We start from the raw sequence: 24745 nt of genomic DNA, 5'->3' as shown, positions 1-24745 counted from the left end.
TGGGAGGGGCGATACATGCAATGCAGTAAGGGCCTATAAATTCATATTAGAATATGTGTCAAGTAAAACATTATTCAAAAGGTCCTTTTTTTAATAGGATGAATAATGAGCTGTTGGTCAGGAGAATGCATTTCTTCACTGAAGAATTCAAGAAAACTCTATACGTATTCTCACAAAAGCGTAAAGACCATCCAGACTGTCAAATTATTTTCTTACAAAATTACATTTACGTTCTTACATTTCATCCAGTCAATTTGCGCATTACAAATAAATTGCAGATAAAAGCGGCGTGCACCACGATGTGCTTAGACAAAGGCAGACTGGAGTTACGTCACTGACGACAATCTTGAACCACAAAGGAACCCAGTTCCGAGTCAAACTCTAACTGGATTTTGGCAGTCTGGTTAGGCACAGCATGGGCCTTTGTTGATGAACTGAAGCAAGCATACAATCAAACTTCCAGATAACGGTATTTTCTTTTATTAGATCGACATCTAATCTTAGTTCAAAGAAGATCTACATTTTCTTGATCGGGCATTTCTTTGCATAGCTTGTCCTGTTCATAATAAACCCGCATAACCCGCAATTATGAGAAACTAGAAAGAATAGATCTAGACTCTAGATTATATTCTATACTATCCAGTGACTAGTTTATATATTTAGATCCATGTGGGGAGGGGGGATTTTTTTGTCCTCCCCCTCCATATATATATATGTATATATATAAACTTTATCCAATCCAAACGTCTGCAATAGAAACTATCGTTAAGTAGTTTTGTTGAACCAATACAGTAAGCTGATTACCTACTTTTTTTTGCACAAAGTTGAGTGGCGATTTTAAAATCCCATTGTTAATTACATTTTTCCAATAGTTTTGCGTATTTTGTCAATGTATATTTATTGACATCATCTAAGCATGTTTCTTTTGTTAGACTTTTTGACGGAAATGGTATAACATTACACTGTGATATTCAGACTTTAACTACCACCTAAAGGAGAAAATGTACGTTTGCCTCCGCTACCTTAGTCACCTATTGGTCTCGAAGAGCGCTTTACGATCCCACAGCGAGGTCCGTGGAGGGACGAAGCTTTTTTTTTTCAGCATTTCTGAGCTTCAGAAACTCATTCTCCTTGAGTCTATCTAGTACAATTACTACTAGTAAAAAGATTGCAGGTCGTATTAGAAGTGTGAGACAGTCTATGCTAATGAGCAATGTTTCTCAAATTTTTACCGTTGGCGCCACCGTCCGCTAAACGTTTTCTTTTCTTTTTTTAATCGTGTTATGTGGATAATTTGAAACTGTTTTGTATAACTCAAAACGTTCTTTCTGGAGATTGTATTAAAGAGGCATCAGGTCCCCTATCCATCCAGCAAGTTGGTCCCGTTATCTCACCCAAGCGTTCTCCTTCGTTCTGAGCTTGTGTCATCTTCAACGCATTTTTTTTCCGTAGTACGAAAGTATAAGTAAGTTAAAGTATAACGGAGTGGTACGTTCCGAGAATGAAGTATTTTATTTGAATCTAAGCGCACTATTTATACTAGTTTAAAGAAAAATAAGTTGCTCAAATTAAGTCTACTAAAGAAGGAGGCAGCATTGGCCAGTACTATTATACGAGGGATGTTTGAAGCACATATGGCGCACGTATGTCTTATGGTCATCTTCATGTTCAGTAAGAAGCCTTTCCGCGAACTTTTCAGTTTTTGTCACAAAAAGTCGTCAACATAACGATGTTAAATACTAGACAGAATTCTGACCATTCAAAAAGAATCGAGTCAGTTGAGACGTTTTGAAATGTCTTCTTCAAAAAGTTTCATAGCGATATTTTTGCAGACGCCTCACACAAAAAAAAAAACGGTATCCATTTAAAAAGATCCTTATTGATAGAAGATATGAAGCCTTTATTTTACAATACTTTAACTTTCTAAACATTGATAATATTATTTCAATGGATTAATATTCAAAATTTGAACAGACAACTTTGAGGAAAGCTGCATTAGTTTATTTGAGTTTCTAATGGGCTTGTTGTCCTCAGATCATCCTCATGTTTAGACAGACGTCTTGTAAAGAATCTGTTCTGTCCATGCAAAAAAAAAAAAAATGTCAATAGTAGGATGGTACGTTGGTCGGGAGAGATAGATTCGTTCTGCCGTTAAAGACTCTAGAAGCACGTTGTTGAAGAGGCATTAAAATCATTTAAAAAAAGCCTTTTGTATCGGTCTCGCTGCTAACATAGAAAAATTCTACGTGGACAATAAAACGACGTCACATAATTAATTGTTTGATTTTTCTTAAAATTTGGTAATAAAGATGCTTTCGCCTGATTAATACTATAATATAAAATAACTATGCAAATAAAACCCATTTTTGTTCTTAAAAAAGTCTGCCTTTGCATCTTGTTATCACGCAACGTTTTGTACATTTGTACTAAATAAAATAAAATATGTATAATAGGGCGTAAAATAAAATATATAGATCTAGATTAGAACACTATATGCCTAGGGATATTTGGGTATATATATCTCGAGATTATTTTTTTTTTTTGATTTTCTAGTTTTTGCCAATATTCATTTTTTTTTTCAATTCGGGTGTCACCCCCTAATGCAGGGGTCTCAAACACGTGGCCGTGGCCCGCGAAACTATTTTGTGTGGCCCGCGACCACGTCCGCAAATTAAAAAAAAATTAGATAAAATTTACAATGATCACATATAAGCCTTGAAATGATTTACAACTGCACAAATCAGTAAATGAGGTGTCACTGTCGCCCACCGAACGCTTAGGCTTTCAGCTGGCCGATAGCGGATAGAATCTGGCCACCATTATATCACTGCTCCGACCGTTTGGCCGCGTGGCTAATCAGGCCACGCGGCTAGCGAAACAGGTGAAAGAAAGGGAGATGGGGAGGGATGGGGTACATGTGTCAAGATTCTGTGGAAGCAAGCTTTGTTGTTAGCGAGATGATAGCAAAGGCATCACGACCATTTACTGAAGGCTAGTTTTAAAAGAGTGTATGCTTTAGGCGTGTGAAATTATCTGTCCCGAGAAAAAGAAGCCCTTCGAAGGCATACGTTTGTCTGCGAACACAGTTGCAAGCAGGATCACCGAGTCAGCGACAAATGTTCAACAGTAACTGAGTGCCGCTGCAGAAGACTTTGTGGCATATTCCATTGCACTGGACGAGTCTACTGGTGTAACGGATACCGCATACTGTGCCGTATTCATTCGTGGGGTCGACGAAAACTTGAACATTGTTGAAGAGCAATTGGACTTGGACAACCATGAAAGGAACGACGACTGGACGCGACGTGTTCCAAGAACTGGAAGCTTGTATTGACAGGTGTGTGGGCTACCGTGGGAAAAACTTGTTGAAGTGGCTACGGATGGTGCACCAGCAATGTGTTCAGAAAAGGTTGGTGTTGTTGGATTAATGGTAGAGAAACGGTATCAGCTCAGCTTGGCGGGACCTTTTGCAGCCATACACTGCATTCTGCACCAACAAGTGAAGAACGTGATGGATGTTGTCATGAAGATGGTGCACGGGGTCTCAACCACAGACAGTTTGTGTCATTTCTAGCTGATTTAGAAATGGAATACGGAGAGTAGCTTTATCATACGGAAGTCAGATTGTTGAGTCGTAGAAAAGTGCTGCAGAGATTTTTTGAACTGAGACAGGAAATAGCATTGTTCATGGCAATGAAAGACAGAGACATACCTTAGCTCAGTGACCCAATGTTTTTGTCGGATCTTGCTTTTCTTACTGACACCACGCAACATCTCAATGCAATCAATTCACAACTACAGGGCACAAAGCAGCTGATTACCATGATGTTTGATTCATTCAGATGCAAGCTGACTTTGTGGGCCACTCAGCTGGTAGATGGAAACTTGGCTCATTTCTTTATTCTACAGAGCATAACGGTTGAACTACAGCGCCTGAAAGACTACGTAGACATCCTCTTCAGACTACTTGAAGATTTTGAACACCACTTTCAGCAATTCACTGATCTCGAACCACAGTTTTTCCTTGTTGCCACTCCGTTCGCAGTTGACGTGAAAAACGTTCCAGTGGAAGTCCAGATTGAACTACTGGACCTGCAGTGTGACACTGTTCTGAAGCAAAAATACGCTGATGTTCCAGATTTCTACCAGTTTCTTCACAGAGAGAAGTTTCCAAACTTATTTTGCGCAGCTGCTAGAATTCTTGCGATGTTTGGGGGTACGTACGTTTGCGAACAGTTTTTCTCCAGAATGAAGATCAACAAAACAGCATTACGATCAAGATTGACTGATGAGCATCTGAGAGCAACCTTGCGGCTTGCCACTACACGCGACTTCAGGCCTAACGTCGATGGTCTGGTCTCTGCCAAACGCTCTCAGCTGAGTGGACAGAAACATGAGTGACGAGCCATCTGCAGTAGGCCTAGTTATTATAGTTGTTTTTTTTTTTTTTTTTGGGGTGGGGGGAACTACAGTTTTTGCTTTTTTTTTATTAGTGACAGAGGCAACGTCAACTTATTTTAGTAACTAAACTGCCTGTGCATGTATAAGCTACAATAAATGTAATTAATAATTATATAAAAATTTAGCAGTGACAGTAGTGTTTGTAAAATTTTATGAAAAAACATTCTCTTTTCGTGGTGCGGCCCTCTGACTGATTGTTACTTTCCACTGTGGCCCACATGCTGATATGAGTTTGAGTTTGAGACCCCTGCCCTAATGGGTGTCACCCGTGTGGACCGCACCCGTGTGTGAGTGTGTCGTGTGTGTACGTAATTAATCTTTAATACATTCCGACCCTTCATTCTTTCGGATGACGTTTATTGTACCCTAGAATAGGTTCTTCATGGACTTAGTGGAAAGTCCGTAAACACCCCGCCCTTGCCAGCACAGGGCTCTGGGGAGCGCTGTCAGCTCTCCTAACGGGTCTCTCTCTCTCTATCTCACCCACTCTCTTTCTCTCTCTCTCTCTCTCTCTCTCTATCTCACCCACTCTCTTTCTCTCTATCTGCTATTTATCTTCCCTTTATTAACGACTGGTAAAAATGGTTAACCCCGCTTGGCTAGTATTATGTAATATGGTGATTGTAGTTTGCTTTAGATTTTATATCGAAAAGGGAAGTTTTATCAGGGGTGGGGAGGTTTAAGCTAAAAAATCTTAAAAAGTTTTTTTTTTAAACAAACTGAAAACCCCTCTTAGCTACGCTCATAGAATTTGATCAATGTAGTTTGCTTTAGAAATATATTAAAGAGGGTTTTTGTTAAAAATTAAAACTCTCTGGGGGTGGTGGTAAACTTAAAAACCATATATATGACAGTCGTAGACACACTGGCGGGGGGGGGGGGCGGACAAATTTTAGTTTAGAATTCACACAATTTGAATACGAATTTATTACTCATGTTAATAATATATACTAATTATTTATATTTCAACCTATTTTTAGATTATATTCGGCCCCCCCCTTCTAGTATGTTGGCCGATTTGGTAGGGTTGGGAGGGGGCGATGACATCAATTCGCCCCCCCCATAAACTTTCGAGTGGGGGGGGGGCGGTCCTATTTACTTGTAGAAATCACAGCTTGCTACCAGAATCAATTAAATATCTATATGATTAAAACTTGTTATTGGTATTTTAACCGGTCTTTATATTATGTCATTCACCTGTTTGCCGATTGGAAGGGGAGGAGCGAATACCTCTACTGCCCTTCCCATCTAAACCCTTTTTTGTGGGGGTGGCGGTCCTACTTTTATTGAAAAATCATAGTATGTGAACAGAATTAGTCGAATATCTATATAATATAAACAGGTGGAAGGGCGATACATGCAATCATCTTCCTCCCATCGGACAAACCAATACTTTTTCTTTTTGTATTATAGTAAGAAATTACAAAATTAAAAAAAAATCTGTCACTAATATAATTTATATATGCTATAAAGTAAATTCTTATATCGAGTCGCCCAACCCCTATTCCTTAATGCAAAATGCAATCATTAGTAGAAATGATAAAAAAGGAGAGAGGATTAATCGTTTTCATTTTACCGCCCTTCCCCTTTCCAGACAGAGTTTGTGTAATTTCACATGAATTTATCATAACTATTTTAAGAAAGACTTTGCTTTGGAAAAGTTATAATTCAAACGAGATTTTTCAATATAACAGTTACGGTTGAGATGAGTTCAAAAGCCTGATAATCTTTTCCTATTCGCCTTTTTCCAACCTTTACTCTATCTCATATTTTTCTAGTTAAATAAATTTAGGACTATAACTCACAATTTATGCTTGAATTTTATTGAAAATTATGTATCGAATATTTTATTTTCGGTGGCGATCCTTAAAGCCTTAATCTAAATATGTGGGTATCTTATCTTTTCAAAGAACAAATCGGTTTTATTTGAAACTAGACATATGTTACCCGCGACCCGCGGGTCTTTATTTGCGCATTACCGTCGATATAGTCACTGAGAGTGAGAGTAAACAATTAAACGAAATAATAATGTAATAAGTAAAGCGAATGTGTCAATGTAAAAATAGTGTGAATGAAGCTATCAAATCAGAATAGCTAATAGGCTTAAATCCATTTTTTTTTTTAAATTAAAACATTTGCTTGTAGGCCTACATATATTTGATTAAAATTTGAGATGAATAGACTACATTTTGTATGTTCATGTGTATAAAGTATAAAGTAGATCTTGAGGTACACATAGATCTAAATCTACACTAATCTAGAGCTTTAATAGACTATTGAGTTCATTCTGTGATGCGCATGCGTGAACTTTTTTTCATGAATGAATATAGGCCTATCTCAACACGGCTACGCAGCTGTAGCGAACAGCGAACGAATATATTAAAATGCTTTAGAAAAAACAAATTTGAATGTTAATTGATTAAAATATGAAATGAATGGACAATAATTAGTATGTTTATGTGTTAAAGCATAAAACTATCTTTGCGAAGAGAAGTTTTATCATCTTAGAGTTCAATAAGAGTTTTAGACCTAGGCCTAGGAATAGACTCAGTAGAGAGATGTGTTAATGTGTAACCATTAGGTAATGTCTAATGAAATAATGTTCGCCAGGAAATCTGTAGTCACAGATATCAGGAACTAATTTATGTAAAAATTGCTTTTGGGTAATCTAGTGGATTGGATTTAGATGTATGCTAAACGTAGCTAATGATCCTTTCACGTTATTTCTCTTTCGCTACGAAAATAAAATTAGTTTTGAGAAAATGGGTTTACCCGAAGTCGATACATTCTTATCTATTAAAAACAAAAAGAGCGATAGCTTTGTTAAATGATTGGGATTATAAAGTGAACAAATTAAACGAAATAATGTTTAGTACGCGATTCATGAATGAATATAGATCTAGGCCTATCTCAACTCGGCTTCGCAGCTTTCGTAAACGAATGTAACTTTAGAAAACCAAATTTGAATGTTTATTTGATCAAAATATGAAATGAATGGACTTTAATTAATATGTTTATGTGTTAAAGTATAAAACTATCTGTTCGAAGAGAAGTTTTATCATCTTAGAGTTGAATTAGAGTTTTAGATCTAGGGATGGGATTATAAAGTAAACAATTAAACGAATTAATATTTAGTACGCGATTCATTACGGAATTGTCTAATGAATGAATGTTCGTCAGGAAATCTGTAATCACAGATATAAGGAACTAATTAATGTAAAAAATGCTTTTGAAACACAAAATTGAAGGTTAATTTTATTATATAATGAAATCAATGGATCTTCTTTTGTATTTTCATGTGTCAAAGTAAAAAACTATCTGCGCAAAGTGTATTTCTTAAAATTAGATCTAGGTCTAAATCCTTTCAATCTTTTCTCATGTCAACATTGTAGACATGGCCTAGATCCATAAAATACTATAGCTGTAATAGAGTCGGACAACTTTATTTTTTTTTTGAGGGTCTTACATTTATTTTAGGGCTACAATACATTCACTAAGGTCTAAGTTGGTACCCAAGGAACATTCCTGCCTAGTTTTATCAAGATTGGTCAAGCGGTTTTGATGTCTATAAGTAACATACATACATACACCTCACATTCTACTTTATAATATAGATGTATTAAGGGACAATAAATTCATATTAGAATATTTTTCCACATTTTTTAAAAGGTCCTTTATAATAGAATGAATAATGAGCTGTAGGTCAGGAGAATGCGTTACTGCAGTGAAGAATGCCAGAAAACGCTTTTAGCGTCGAGTCTTCGCCCCGAACCTCACTGATGAATAAAAAGCTGTAGATGTCAGGAGAATGCGTTTCTGCAGTGAAGAATGCAAGAAAACGCTTTTGGCGTCAGGGCTTCGCCCCAAACCCCACTGATATATAACGAGCAGTAGATATTAGGAGAATGCGTTTCAGCCGTGAAAAATGCAAGAAATTTCTTTTGGCGTCTCCCAGACCCCCAATCTTGCAAGAGAAAGGCCTCAACGTGACTGTTTTTTTTTCGCCGAAGATTGAGAAACAGTCTTATTTTATTCTTATATATTCTTATATATCGAATACCAGAAATAGTGCTCGGCGAAGCCCGCGCTGGGGGAGCGCTGCGAACTCCCCCAGACCCCTTGCTAGCAAGGGCGGGGAGTCTACAATAAACAATAAACGTCTTCCGAAAGGGTCAGAATGTAATAAAGATTAATTATGTACACACACACACACACACACACATATATATATATATATACATATATATAAATATATATATATATATAAATATATATATTTTTTTCCGCAGGGGGTGGGTCAGGGGGGACCCCCCCAAAAAAAAAACCCTCCCCGAAAAAAAATCCTGGCTACGCCCATGATATATATATATATATATATATATATATATATATATATATATATATATATATATATATATATGCTGTACGCACGTTTATGCATAGGGTTAGGGTTTACTGGGCGTTAGGGTTAGGGTTTGGAAAAAAATCGCACCCCCCCACTCCAAAGTTCTGGATCCGCCAGTGCGTAGACAGTAGGTATAGAATGGAAGTTGGTTAAAAATTAAATTAAATTAAAAATTAAATCATTTATCCGCGCATGAATGATGGCTGGAGAGAGCTAAGTTAACAGAGTGAGCCCAATGCTGGCCTTTTTTTTTCTCTCTATTTTTCTAAGACAAAAAAATACAAATGTTTAGTTTACCAAATTATTTGAACATAAAGTAAGAATCAATTAAAAATAAAGTCTAATTATTATTTTCAACTCATAATTTCACTTTCAGTTCTCTGGAGAAGAAGTTGCATCTTTTATGAACTCAGCTAACTGCATACAAGTCCATCAATAGAAAACAAAATGAAGCTATCCACTGGAAGTTTGATTGTATTGCTGATAGCGTCTCTTCATTATCAAGGTATTTGTTTGCTTTCTTAGTCTGGGTTTTCCAATTTCGTTAATTAAACCAACCGGCTGTAGCTTTTTAGACTAACAATGTAAAGTACAGTGGAGTGCTGTGTAGGCTACAATATGAGAGATAAACTGGTTAGGAAAAATACAAGTATATACTGTTTTAATTGTTTACTTAATAAGATTATAGATGGCAGGGAAAAAGTGACTGTGTTTAGTTATTTTTTTTTAAAACTACTTTAAATATCAGCAAAAAATAGAGAACAGATTGCTGAATTTTACTTTAGACTGCATAACGCAGGGGTTCTCAAACTTCTGCTGTTCAGGGACCCTTTACTAGCCCTGCGATATTAGCGGATCCCCAACGCAGCCTGAGATGAACTCCTATTGAAAAATCAGAGCAGGAAGGACTTGTCCTCCCGCAGTGCTCAGGCAAGAAACTGGGCCGTTCGGCGTAATGCCTCATAGCTACCATACAAGTCGAGTGACTGCTCAGACACGTCCCCCCTTGGCTCTCGGAGCTGGGGACACTCGTAAAAGATATGCGACACTGTTTCGACGCTCTCTCCACAGTGACGGCATCGGGGGTCATAGTTTGGGCGGAACTGGGCAAAGTATGCCCCAACTGGACAATGTTCCGTCCTACACTGTGCAATGATTGCTTGTTCTGACCTCCTTAGCCGCCACCACGGATCGCAACGCAGCCTGAGTTGTCTGGCCGAATCGCATATTTTAAAGCCGCTGGCATAGGCCTATTTTAATTCTCCGCAGCGATTTTTAGGTTCTGTGCTATTCGCAATGCAGTAAAAAGGCGGCAATGGATTATCATTCAAATTATCCGATCGGATAAACTAGCGTTTGGCTAAGAAATTATGTTAATTGTATACAATTTATATATCTGGGGACCCTCCACAATTCGAGAACCACTGGCATATTTTAAATCTTAGGGCCTCCACAACCACCCCCACCCCTCAAAAAAAAAATTTTCAATCACTTTGAAGAAAGTGCGAGCAAAAAATTGCTTGATTTTGTAGCCAGTGGGAGGTTAAATTTATTAGGGGCCCTCCAATAACTTAGGGTTATATCAAATTCGGTCCTGCACCTATTCAATCGCTGTGAGGGACGACTGGCCTACAGTGTGTCGATGTCTGAACTATCCGCTGTGTTACTGGCATACAGGGGACAATATTGTGCATGTTGGGTTCCGAGAGACAAACTTTTGTTCTTAGCAACTTTGCCAATGCAGTATATTAGGCTAAATACTAGACCAGTATATTAGGCTAAATACTAGACCAGTATGTTAGGCTAAATACTAGACCAGTATGTTAGGCTAAATACTAGACCAGTATATTAGGCTAAATACTAGACCAGTGTGTTAGGCTAAATACTAGACCAGTATGTTACCTTTTGATGAGGAGTAGGTTAATAATGTGTTGTAGTTTATTTAGTTGCTTTCCGTGTGCGTTTTTTTTTTTACAAAACTTGTATCATTTCACTCCGTCTGTCTGTTTCTGTTTATCTGTCTGTCTGCCTGGTAAAAAGGTTTGTACACGTAATCGAATGAAATTGATAATCGCACAATTATTATTTGGCATAGACCGCATAGAAAAAACATGTATAGCACAGGTCGAAGGGGCGTTGCTTTAAAAACTCATGCTCTCATAATGTGTCTACCTAACCATTAATGTGTCCTCCTAACCCTTAAGAAACCTAACCATTAATGCGTCTATCCAACCACTATTGTGTCAATCCAATTATGAATGTGTCTACCTAGCTATTAAAGTGCCGATCAAAACATTTATTTGTCGACATAGCCATTAATGTGTCTAACTAAACATTAATGTGTCTATCCAAACATTTGTTTTTCGACCTAGCCATTAATGTGTCTATCCAAACATTTATTTGTCGACCTAACCATTAATGTGTCTACCTACCCATTAATGTGTCTATCCAAACATTTATTTCTCGACCTAGCCATTAATGTGTCTATCCAAACATTTATTGTCGACCTAGCCATTAATGTGTCTATCCAAACATTTATTTATCGACCTAGTCATTAATGTGTCTACCTACCCATTAATGTGTCTATCCAAACATTTCTTTGTCGACCTAACCATTAATGTGTCTATCCAAACATTTCTTTGTCGACCTAACCATAAATGTGTCTACCTACCCATTAATGTGTCTATCCAAACATTTCTTTGTCGACCTAACCATTAATGTGTCTATCCAAACATTTCTTTGTCGACCTAACCATAAATGTGTCTACCTACCCATTAATGTGTCTGTCCAAACATTTCTTTGTCGACCTAACCATTAATGTGTCTATCCAAACATTTCTTTGTCGACCTAACCATAAATGTGTCTATCCAAACATTTCTTTGTCGACCTAACCATTAATGTGTCTACCTAACCATTAATGTGTCTATCCAAACATGTCTTTGTCGACCTAGCCATTAATGTGTCTATCCAAACATTTCTTTGTCGACCTAACCATTAATGTGCTTACCTAGCCATAAATGTGCTTACCTACCCATTAATGTGTCTACCTAACCAAAAATGCGTCTAGCTAACAATAAATGCGTCTAGGTAACAATAAATGCGTCTAGCTAACAATAAATGCATCTAGCTCAGGGGTCGGCAACCTTTTGAGTCGGAAGAGTCAAAAATAACAATTTACAAAATTTCAAAGTTTTTAAAGAGCCACAAAGTTTTTTCTTGCCAATTATATATAGTACTCACACAATTAATTTTTTAATGAAAAAAACAACGAATTCATATATAAGTTGTGGTTTTCACAACAAATTAGAAAATAGGCCTATATATATGGCATTAGTATATAATTATTTTTTATTTCGGTAACAACTAAAGCCGTTAAACATTTATTTACAACACTAACTTGTACTTCAATAACAAACAACTAAGCAAACAAATTCATTAGGAGCGTTGGCTTTGCATGGTTTTAGAAAGTTTGGATACATTTGGCTCATAACATGTTTTTAGTTTCAAACACGATTCTAAATTTTCATTTGCTAGTTGGCATCTTACTTTACTTTTCATTATATTCATGTAGGAAGACGCTTGCTCGCACGAATATGTCGATCCAAAGATAGTCAGCACTCCAAATACCAACTTCTTCACCTCACAGTAGCAATCTGGAAGATTAGTCCATGCGCCGAATCAACTCACGGCATTTCTTTTAAAACTGTCCATTTTTGTTGCGTTACATACATTTCTGGACCTCCAACACTTCCAACTTGCTTTCAACTCTATACATTTTCAACCCCACAAAGCTTAAATTTTTAAATCGATCAATTGCATTTCTAGAGACCTAGTATCAATTCCTAATGTCTTAATGTGGATTTAGGTATTATGTGTGTTAGATTTATTATGAATGCTAGAATGGTTTTGTTGGTTTTGTACTGCTCAAATCTGTCAACAAATTCGTCTGTATTTTTTTTATTACTGTGCTGAAGAAATTCTTGTCAAACATAGCACTGATTTTATCACGATACTGATTGAAAATGAAGTAACTTACCGCTCTGAATACAAAACAAATCATTTCTTCTACAAAAACACAGGATGGGTTTTCGTTTCCTTGCAGCTTTAGATTCAGCTCATTTAAATTCTCTGTTATATCAACCATAACGAACAATTTTGGCAACCATTTGTTGTTCTCTAATTCAGTGGGATTAATGGCTTTTTCATTCAGAAATGTATTTATTTTTTTCAAGCACAAAGCAAAACGTTCATCACCTTACCTTTGGAAAGTCATAGCTTTTTATTGGGAAGAAGGAGGTCGGAATACCGAGTCTCCATTTCGTTTACGAATTCTTTAAACTGACGATGGCAGAGTGCTTTTGACAAAGTGCTATTAACAATCTTGATTACCAAAATTCATAACCTCAACTATTTCGGCAGGAAATGTTTGGACACAAAGCGCTTCTTGGTGTATGTATTCAGAGAGAACGTAAGAATTTGGTGGTTTATTTTGCTCCCAAAAATCCAAGTTGCCCTTTTATTTTTTCCTGTCATACTTCTGGCTCTATCAGTTGCTATTTAAACGATTTTATTTAAATCGATCTTAATGTCTTCAAGGTATTTTTGCATGGCATTCACTCTATCTTCCCTTCTAGTTTGCCTCGAGAGCGGTAACAATCTAAGAAGTTCTTCTTTTGGACCTTGGGAAGACATATACCTGAACAAATGGGCAACTTGTGCCGTGTCTTTATGTAGCAAGTGATAAGACAGAAGAAAGTAGAATATCTTCCAAATATGTTACATTAGAAGACATTTTAGCTATTCTGTCTTGTACTGTTTCAGCGGATAGTGGCAAATCTTTGATTTTTTTTTCAAGATTTCTGTTTTGTTTTTGAAATAACGAAACAGTTCTTCAGATGCACGCAGGAAGCATTATTTGGCATACTCACCATCTGTAAATGGTTTGTCTTTTTGTGCAATTTCTATTGGTACCGCAAAGCGTGCTAGATTAGCATTACTTGTAGATTGCTGATAACCTTGAGAAGATAATTCGCTTCTTACTCATTTACATGAAACAACAAAATATACGTCACAGTAAAAGCACGTGGTAAAGATGTCAATTTGTCTTGCGTCAATGCGAATTAAAACCTACATAGAAACATTCGACGACGGTGTCGTTCGAGAGCTTCCCCTGAGAACTTCCGACGGACTGACGACAGTGACGACGAGTGTAATTGGGGAGGGGTGTGGTGAAAAGCGAGTACAAGTGGCTGAGAGTTCTCATCGGTACCTAATCCTCGTTAAGCGATTCAGAACTATTTTAAAAAATGTTTCTATGAAATAAATAATACTTGCGTATGGAACTAAAGAGCCACAGCTTCACGTCCAAAGAGCCGCATGTGGCTCGCGAGCCGCAGGTTGCCGACCCCGGGTCTAGCTAACAATAAATGCGTCTAGCTAACAATAAATGCGTCTAGCTAACAATAAATGCGTCTAGCTAACAATAAATGCGACTAGCTAACAATTAATGTATCCACTAAACCATTAATATAACTAGGCCTACCTAATCATTAATGTTACTCCTTAACTGTTAATGTCCCCATTAATGTCTCTACCTACTCTGTTTGTCTCTACCTACCCATTAATGTCTCTACCTACTCTGTTTGTCTCTACCTACCCATTAATGTCTCTACCTACCCATTAATGTCTCTACTTACTCTATTTGTCTAGACATTATATAATAATCAATCTGCCGATATACTCAAAAGGTATAAAGAGTTTAAGACAAAATCTTTAAAAAAATGACGTGTTTAGTTTTTCTCAACCACACACATTAATCAATGCGCCCAGCATCGCCATTGTAGCGTCAATATATTAATCTATTTAATTAATCCATAAAAACTACTAATAAATAGATTTTTCTATTGAAGGTCACGCCCAAGACGCCAACACCTGTAAGCTGGAGTCATGTACCAACCCAGAGAACGACAAGGACCCTAATTTTTGCAGGTGAACAATTCACTTTAACTTGTAATTATTCTGTTGAGATTTAATTTCTCTACTAGAGTAACTACATTTTATCGTGTCAAAAGGGAAAAATAGAATTCCTATGACGAATAAAACAGTTGTTTAAAGATAACACAATTTTGTAACTGGCAATACTACTGGCAATCCTTGTTTAAAATATGTAGAGGTTCCAACTTTGGTAAATATAACTTAACTAAATCTGGAATAGGAGTTAATAGATTTAGTCGATTTAGACATGCTATTAAAAGGTGTATAGTTTCTAGTATGTGTGAAACTACTTTTGGAACTCAATCCACTAGGGATTAGATAGCAACTTTTTGTTTATATATAGCGACCCGTTACCTAGAAGTAGAAACCATCAAGTGTGCAACATCAATCCTCTACTAAGAAACAGCCTTCCTTTACTGTGATATAGCACCAATTACTGAAACAATGCACCTCTAGTGTGAAATAGCAATCCTCACTGAAATAATAGCAAACTTTTACTGTGAACTAGCAACTCTTTAGTGTGAAAAAGCAACCTTTTACTGTGAAACAGTAATTCTTTAGTGAGAAATAAAAACCATAGTGTGCAACAGCAACCCTTATGTTGCAAAACTAAATGATGAGATATTTGTTTCTTGAGCAATGAATGCTGCTTATTATTATTGAAAAGAATACCAACCAAGCCTGGTTACTAGCTGCTCATTGTCAATTGAAATGATATTTGCCTTTTTTTATGGTCCACATTTCATCAAGTCACTGACATCTTCATTTGAATCCATTCTTCTAGTGATGCCCAAACAGTTTACGGCTAGGGGGACCATTTTGATTCTTGACACGTTTTTCATGGACCGAATAAATACATTAAAAAAAATCTTTTTTGACATGTTAGTTTCTGCACTGTGGGCATATGTAATAGCAAGGGGCCAGAAAGCTTTGCGTTAAGAGTCCGTTATGGTCCACCGGGGTCTAGATTTGGTATCGATACATTATTCTATAGAGTGCGCTAATTGCAGTCTTCCCCTCGCTCTAATCTGAGCTAAAACACGCTCATTGTAATGTTCCGTTCAGTTCCTAGTGGTTGTACCATCTTACGTGCTACGTAGATCTGAAACAATGCCAAATTTTATGAAATGTATTAAACTTCTATATAGAAAATGCTTTAATAATTTTCTGTTAAGTGTCGATATACTCAAAAAGGTACAAGTATAAGTCGAATGTCTTTAAAAACTAATTTTAATTTAATATTTTCTAGATACCTACACTATAAATCTATGGATTCAAATTATGTTGCTATAGGCCTAGAAGACAAAAAGAAAACATACACAAAAAAAAAAAAGTACAGATAGAGACTAGTAAATTAAAAAGTAAAAACATGTGGTCTTGTTGGTCGTTGACTTAATAAGGGAATACACACATTCAACAAAGCTCCCATCTAGTTCAGGCCTGGATATTGAAGTCAATTAGTTTGTGAGGGTTGGTAAAGCTAACAGACATCAATTGTACTTTTGTCTAACTTTCAAATATATATTTTGTTTTTCATTCTCAATTGTATTTCGCAAAGCTTAATCACTCGCATTTTTATTTAACAATTAAAACAAAGTACGATCCCTAATGCAGATGATGTAGAGGTCATCCTTTCTGTTTCTAAGGACAGTTAACGAGGGTGTCACAACAACCAACCGCCTTTACTTTCCTCAACTTAAGTCAGGTACCCATTAGTTGGGTGGATTCAGGGAGTCAAATTTTTTTAAAATCCCGATATTAAATATCTGTTTTCAGAGAGATTCGAACTCGGAACCTCTAGGTTTCAAGCACTTAACCACTCAGCCACCACATTTGATAGAAAAATTATTTCTAAATAATGTTCATACGTGTAAAATGATTAAAAACGAACATTTGTTTCCATATCATGGTGAAGAAGTTCAATTTTTTACTTTAATAACATCACTCAAACAACAGAAACAAGACACACAGACGACAAGTAAAATTATTGACAACATCGAAACAGAGAAATGTAAGAAACGAATAAAGGATCTTTCTAGATGGTCTATTTTTAACGTTATTCCATATTGTGGTCGACTGGCTGCTAATGTAAGGGTCTTGGGTTTGAATCCAAGCAATGATTGATAGTTTTGGGGATGTCATTGTGTCCATTCAACGTCACCTACATTTTACTTATGGGAAAGTGAGTTTCATTGGTTGTCTTGCTGACAACCACAACGACATTAACTACACTTCGCCTGCTACATTATTACAGTCATTTTTTTTCAAATTTATTTAAGATTTTTTTTCTAAATTTAACATCTTTATTTTGTGTGTGTGTCTTTGTACTTGACTACATCAATAGCGAAGCAGTTTCCACCTATGCCTGTCTGGACGAGGTCACCTCCAGTAAGGACTGTGACGATGTCGACAAACTCGCTGGCTTGAGTGCCTCTCTTATTTTACGTTTCGTTATGACCGTCAACATGTGTGAAAGTAAATCTTTTTATTTCTTTATCAGTCTACAGTTATGTCCATGACAGTTATACCTTAGTGGGAGAAACGTTGATTTTTTAAAGTTAAATTAAAATTGTTTAATAGATGCAGATTTAGGCATGACTCTCTTTGTAACAGTGAAGTTTTTATTGGTTAGGCGTCAAGGCTAAAGCCTGTTAACTTGCATGTAACATAGAAGGCAATAGTTCTATAATTGGTATCGACGAGGAAGGTCAGCGACTATCAAACATACGAAATTATCGAGTATCTGAATGAGGAAATGAAATAGTTTGCCATATTTATGAAAGCAAATACACAGAGGAGAGTCAGAGCTGGCCTCCCTTCTGGTTCGTCTCGTAGAGCATTTCTTTAAATGTGATTGTTGGGCCCTATTCTGGAGAGCATCAAGTCCACATAGAACGCAGCTTGAGGTCACATTCGCTTTGGTGGTACAGGAACCAGTCGTTTTTCGTTTGGCACTCTTTACTTACAGAGCTGAGGCCAATGATTTATCGCTGTCCATAGTTTTCTTTGTTACCTCTCTGGTCTAGAGCTCTTCCATGTAGTCAATGTCGATGTCCGTTGTCTGATTGTAAAGATGCCGGGAAGACCCATTTGATCGAGTATCTTAAGGTTACATGCTCTTGCCATGTGATTCAGAATAAACGCTCTAGTCATACTATAATGTTTTGACGTATGTAAATGGACAATCTTTCTTTCTTAAAATTTCTTCATTGAATTTTACTTCATTTTAAATATCATTAAAAGCTCTATTCTCTTGTACACTCTTGGATTAAGCCCTTATTATGTAAAGGGAGAGTGATCCTTAAAGGATTACGGGCACGACATGGCCTAAATTGTGCCGATGTGCCTAAACTCAAAACTTAAACTCCAGCCTTCGTAACTTTCTTTCCCCTTCAACTCCAACGTGTATGTCAACTTGGAAAGACACAAAGAGGAAACAAAGCTGAAGTATTCTAGTGAGACGAACAACTTCTGAAACACGAAGTGATATGAAAAAAAGTTATCAGTGTCGTTGAAATATTGGTACTGGGACACAAAGTGAGATTCAAGAAAACAACAACTTTTTAAACTAAGTGATTGGACCAAATAGGACGAAGACTAACAAGGCTGCTGTTAAGTTTTAACTTCATTGTAAAATTTTTGATATACATTAAAAAAAAAACAAACTTGCAAATAAAGTAACAAAAAAAAGATAAACAACTTTTGCCATACAGATGTACCAGAGACTGTGTGTGACATTAGGCAATGTTCCCCATCCATTCTGGAAACGCCTGGCGGAGACGAGACAGAGTCGTGCGAGTGAGTAGGCTAGTCAACCAAATACAACTGTAACAAAAACAAGTATTTTAAATCACGAGGGACTAAAACCAAGCCGTTAGCAATCACAACAAATGCTCACCTTTCTCCCACAATGCACGCGCCTGCAACATCACTCATTCTACATTCTACTATAAGGAACACTTAACTCAAAGCACACTATCTTAACCTTGGTCCATGTTGGACATAGTGCTTGGCTTATTGTTAGATCATAGTCAATTCGAGGCTTGATGGTCAAGTGGCAAAGTGCTTGGTTTATTGTTAGATCATAGTCAATTCGAGGCTTGATGGTCAAGTGGCAAAGTGCTTGGTTTATTGTTAGATCATAGTCAATTCGAGGCTTGATGGTCAAGTGGCAAAGTGCTTGGTTTATTGTTAGATCATAGTCAATTCGAGGCTTGATGGTCAAGTGGCAAAGTGCTTGGTTTATTGTTAGATCATAGTCAATTCGAGGCTTGATGGTCAAGTGGCAAAGTGCTTGGTTTATTGTTAGATCATAGTCAGTTCGAGGCTTGATGGTCAAGTGGCAAAGTGCCAAACCTAGGAGTCTCGAGTTTGAATCCCTAGGAATTTTTAACTTTTGGATTTTAAGAAGACCCTGGGCAACTCTAATGAGTACATTAGTTGGGTAAAGTAAAAGTGGTTGTTGAGCTGGACACCCAATATCTTCGTAAACCGATGGCAAAGATGTAGCTTCACAATCATCTGCACCATACATATCAAGGTCTAAAAGGCATCCTTTTTTTTGTTATTTCTATACACACGTATATGAATTTATATTTGCAATTCAATTTTATTGCCATTTTATAAGGGCTAATATTTCAAAAGAGAGAAACATGAGGGCTTAAACGAAAGTAGATGAGTTTAGAGAAACATGGAAAGGTTTAAAGGGAAGTAGCCTAGATGAGTTTAGAGAAACACAAGAGGGCTAAATGAGCTGAGTGTGACTGCAATGCTCCCATGTGTCAAGTATTTGTTTTTGTTACATATTTGGACATTCTTCTATCTTGTCTCATCATTTTAAAACACAATTTCTTTACCCTCTCGTGATTGTACACGTATGAATGCAGTTAGCTTACCTTTTCATGAACTGCACTCTCATTCCATTCAAAAGTACACCAATGTTTGTAAGAGAAGAATGTTGTCTTTGAACCTTTCTACTGCAGTTGTCTCCTCAGATCTAATCTTGAAATATATTCCCTTCATTCCAGAGACGTTAGTAAGTACATCCAGTGTCTGAGAACTAACATCGTCAACAACCCGAAGTGCACGCGCATAGAACGTGCCAGCGCTGCTACCATTGCAATTCGTATGAAGCTCGAACACAAGGAATGCCTCTTCAGCGAACTGGAGAAACAGGGCTACATTGACAAGAAGCAGGCGGATACAGCATCCTACGTTTATCGCAAAGTGACTTAATTGTAACTTGAAACTGTACTCTTCTCTTTGGTATAATATGTACTGTTAAAAAAATAGCTCCTATATTGATCTCGTAATACGAAACTGCCTTTTTTGGAAAGAGGAGAAGTGGGCCTCTCAGGACCGGAATTGTTGATACAGCCCTAAGCTATTTGGGATATGGGACCCCTCATAATTAATTTAAAACATTTTTTTTTCTTTGCTCTATCATGAAAATGGGAGGCGCGGTGGCTGAGTGGTGAAGCGCTTGGTTTCCGAACCAAGGGGTCCCGATGTCGATTCCTGGTGAAGACTAGGACTTTTTTTATACCGGGATCTTAAGGGCGCCTCTGAGTCCACACAGATCTCATGGTTACCAGACGTTAGTTGGGGAAAAATTAAAGACGGTTGGTCGTTGTGCTGGCCACATGACACCCTAGTAAACCCTGGGCCACAGAAACAGATGAACTTTACATATCTGCACTATAGATCAAAAGGTCTGATAGGGGAATTTTAATTTACTTTCTTCAAAATGATTGAAAATATCCCTGGAACCTTTTTTTTGGGGGTGAGGGGTGGGGAAGGGGTCTTCAAACAAGTGGGGGCCCTAAGCTATATAGTTTATGTCGCCTATAGGTAAATCTACAACTGGAGCATATTTTTTGAATTTGTGGAGGATGCTAATAATTCAGACCCTAACCCTAAGTACTAAATGAGTAAAAGTACATTTCAAAGTTTCAGGTGATTTCCCTTTCTATTTTAACGGTCTGTGAAATTTCGTGACATAAACCATAAGCTTAAACAAAGATGCCACCAAATGTTAATAGCAGTTGTCTTAAGTTTTTTTGTTTTTTTTTAACAATAACTAGGCCTATTTTTTGACACAGCCTTTCTCCGTCTTGAAGTGATCTTGATTAGTTGGTTTAATAATTGGCATGGCTTGTATGCTAATTTGTATTGAAAATAGACCACACTTAAACCCTAAATATTTTTTTTATATAAACCGCTCCCCCCTCCATCCCTTTTAATAAGTACACAAACATACACACATAACCCATTAATAGTGAAAGAAAATAACTGGACTTTTTCCCTCAATCCTTCCACGCCGTTCGGCGTATAGATTAGTTACCAAATTATTATAAGAGGGAAATATTTGAGAACAGACAACCTCAAAACATTGTCTGATTGCGTTGATCCTGGGGAAAATACTGGGCTTTATCCGGGAGGTGGGACTGACAACTCAAATTTGAGTTGAGATCTGGCAAAGTACTTATAAATGAATACGCATTTACATTAGATTTTTATTAGATTTAATTTTTTATTACTATTTGAACTGTGTCGTGACGGGACTGTAGGGCTTCCATTCCTGCCAGTGCAATGAACTCGGTTCTTTGAACCCCAAACAGGGGTTAAGTTTTGATTACGTATTGATCAATTCGTTTCCTCTAGCGAATAATTCATCTAACGAACGCCTCCCCCCCCCCGGGCGCCACCATGAGGCAAATAATAGATGTCCTGGAGATCAGTTACCAGCGACGTCTACGGCCTCTTCTTAGCTGATGTCCAATGTTTTAAATCTTCCATCAAAGTTCCGAGTCATGTTTAATTTCGTTTTCCACTTTCATTCTCCGTGTTAATGGGGAAGTCCTGTTGAACGACATGCTCCGCGAACATCCTTAGATGCCAGAACTTCGCTAAGGGGGCGATGACCCGTTTGAGAAATTATTTCCTTGTCGGTGATATGATCTAGGTGTCGCTCCTAAGTCTCCTCTGTTTTTTTTTTTAATAATGTTTTTTTTTATGTTTCGGATGTTCCATCAGAGTTGAGGATAATCTACAAATCCAAACCTCCCACAGGACGACGGGGGATGGCAGCGGGCAGGGTATCAACCCGGGACCATCTAGACTATTCTAGACTACCGAACGACAGACCAGCGCGCACACCGCACAACCAGACAGCCACCCTACTGAGTCATATTTAGCCTCCTATTGATGTTTACCGATTCTCTTAAAGTCTTTGCTGTAATGGTTGAATTAGAAAAATTTGTTCCGAGATATATACCAGCTCTTATGTTGAACGATATGTAGTGGTGTCAAGACTGTAACAAGTTTTTTAAAAAGTTTTATGACAGCAAGGAACAAAAAAATAGTGTTTATTCCATTTCAATAGCTGAGCGTCTCGGGTTCGAATCTCTGAGTCCAACTCTAATGAGTACCTGGCATTAGTTGGAGAAGAGTAGAGTCGGTCGGTCGTTGTGTTTTCCACCTGAGACCCTCGGCCATAAAACAGATGACCTTTACACCCAAGTACTCCTTTAGATCGCAAGCTCTGAAAGGGATAAAAACCTTTTCCCCCCTTAACGATACTCATTGGTAGTGTTAGTGACACATTAGAGACAAAACAAAAGTGGACCAGTAAATTAGTTTTAAAAAAAAACTAAATGGTCAGAAAGTGGCCCTAAATAGTACCGATGTCTCATAGATCTAAGTAGAAATCCCTAATTCTAGTTTCTCTGTGTATTTGTCCAGGAAGATGAGGGAAAGAAGATACTCATTGAAGAAAGCGGTTCCGTCGAGATTCAAGTGTGTGGCTGGAATGATCAGTTTGTAAAAGATGATTCCACACCACTCATTGAAATTTGTGAAAGTTTCTTCGAGAAATTAGAACTGGAGAATGCCTAACAGGACTGCCAACTGGAGAATGCCTAACAGGACTGCCATGAGGGAGAGAGACGGTGGAACGTTTTCCTCCAAAAACGTGACGACATAGTTCGTGACATGAAGGTCACCAGCATAGTCGAAATGCAAGGTTTCTAAGTACAGCTCGGCCTTAATTATCAACGGAACCATACAACTATGCCTTAATTATCAACGGAACCATAAAGCTCTGTCCTAATTATCAATGAAATCAAACAGCTCTGATCTAATTATCAATGGAACCATACAGCTCTGTCCTAATTATCAATGGAACCATACAGCTCTGTCCTAATTATCAATGGAACCATACAGCTCTGTCCTAATTATCAATGGAACCATACAACTCTGTCCTAATTATCAACGGGACCATACAACTCTGTCCTAATTATCAACTTAATCATACATCTCTGCCCTAAATATCAACAGAATAGTACAACTCTACACTAATTATCAACGGAACAGTACCACTCTATCCTAATTATCAATGGAACTGTACAACTCTGTCCTAGTTATTAATGGAACAGTACAGCTCTGCCCTATATATCAACAGAACAGTACAACTTTGTCTTAATTATCAGTGGAACAGTACAACTCTGTCCTAATTATCAATAGAACAGTACAGCTCTGTCCTAGTTATCAATGAAACAGTACAGCTCTATCCTAGTTATCCACGGATCCATACAACTCTGTATCGTAGCCTATTGATAACAATTGTGCATATTGACTAATTGTAAAAAAATGAACAAGCTAATAACTTTAAAGCTAAAGCAAGCCTTTCTACATAACTCTGCAGACACTGCTAACATTTTGATTACAAGTGTGTATATATTGAAATATTATAAAATCCTAACAAGTTGATATCGTTTAAAACAGACCTGAGGATAAGTCCGGTGTAAACCTTTGCTGTTATTAAAAATAAGAATAAAGATAAATGTGTTCTACTTTTTATAGTTTTATAATTTTGTTTTTAGAAATGCGTATTTATGTTTTTGATAAGATTTTTCTCTCCTAATTTTGATGCATAATTTCACACTTTCGAAAATCTGAATTATTGAACAAGAAACAGTAATAGTACTATGAATATATTTCGTTTACATTTTTATCAATACCAAATTTTAAACTGTCGAAATTTAATCGTAATTCTTATTATCTCATTTGTCCCTTGACTTTCGCCATAAGGGAGCTGTGGATGTTCGCGTAACCAAATCCTTCCACTTCTCTATCAGAGGCTGTTCTTAGCTAGGGTTAGCAGAAGTCAGGCAAAAGGAGGACCAATTGTACACCAATTAATATCAGTCCTTTTGAAACTACGCAAACATTCACAATAATTCACATACATAGAAGTGTGAGGAGTAGGACACATTTGTAGGCAGGCTCCAGCATGAACACGTTGGTTCAAAAGAAAAGTCTATTTGTTAATCAATGTCCACTAGACAAAAGAAACAGAGTCAGAGCAAGGCGTAGTAAGGGGGAGAAGGGCACGATGCCCAGGGCGCCTCTTAATGGGGCTACCACCTTAGTGGGGAGAGGCGCCTAAAAATAAAATTATTTTAGATATTTTAAGTTGGGTAATACATTCTAAGATTATTGGTTTTATATAATTTTTATTAAATACATTTTATCTATAAGCCTATATTTCTATGTGTGGACCATGGAAAATGAAAGGGGGGGGGGGTAATAAAGTATCTTGTCTCGGGCGCACGTTTTCCTCACTACGCCTCCGTCTCAGAGAAAGACATTGTAAGCTTTTTTTTCTGTTCTTTTGGTCCCGCGGCCTTTGTGAGTGACCTCTAGCTGTCTCGTTCTGAAGCCGCATGCAACCAGGTGCTCTTTTAATAATAATAATAATAATAATAATGTCTACACCCCAAGTCCTCCACCATAAGATTATACCTGCCCAGGAAGGATGGGGGTCGTGGATTGCAGAACATCTTCAAATTGTGTAAGATGCAAGTTTTAAAAATACGATCAAAA

At 37.2% G+C, this 24745-nt stretch overlaps 1 protein-coding gene across 1 annotated transcript; it reads left to right on the top strand.

Annotated features, from left to right (window-relative positions):
- The first annotated feature begins 311 nt into the window (after positions 1–311).
- LOC106063323 (uncharacterized) lies at positions 312–23712 on the top strand. The gene is made up of 7 exons (XM_013221656.2): positions 312–469; positions 9243–9371; positions 14776–14854; positions 17205–17335; positions 18574–18658; positions 19888–20086; positions 22604–23712. Exons 2-7 carry the CDS (start codon positions 9314–9316, stop codon positions 22754–22756), a joined length of 705 nt encoding a protein of 234 aa, XP_013077110.1. The 5' UTR covers positions 312–469; positions 9243–9313; the 3' UTR covers positions 22757–23712.
- Positions 23713–24745: the final 1033 nt, after the last annotated feature.

The sequence above is a fragment of the Biomphalaria glabrata genome, chromosome 17, assembly GCF_947242115.1.
Source record: "Biomphalaria glabrata chromosome 17, xgBioGlab47.1, whole genome shotgun sequence".
NCBI classification, from domain to species: domain Eukaryota; kingdom Metazoa; phylum Mollusca; class Gastropoda; family Planorbidae; genus Biomphalaria; species Biomphalaria glabrata.
This window is presented reverse-complemented; position numbering and strand designations above follow the sequence as displayed.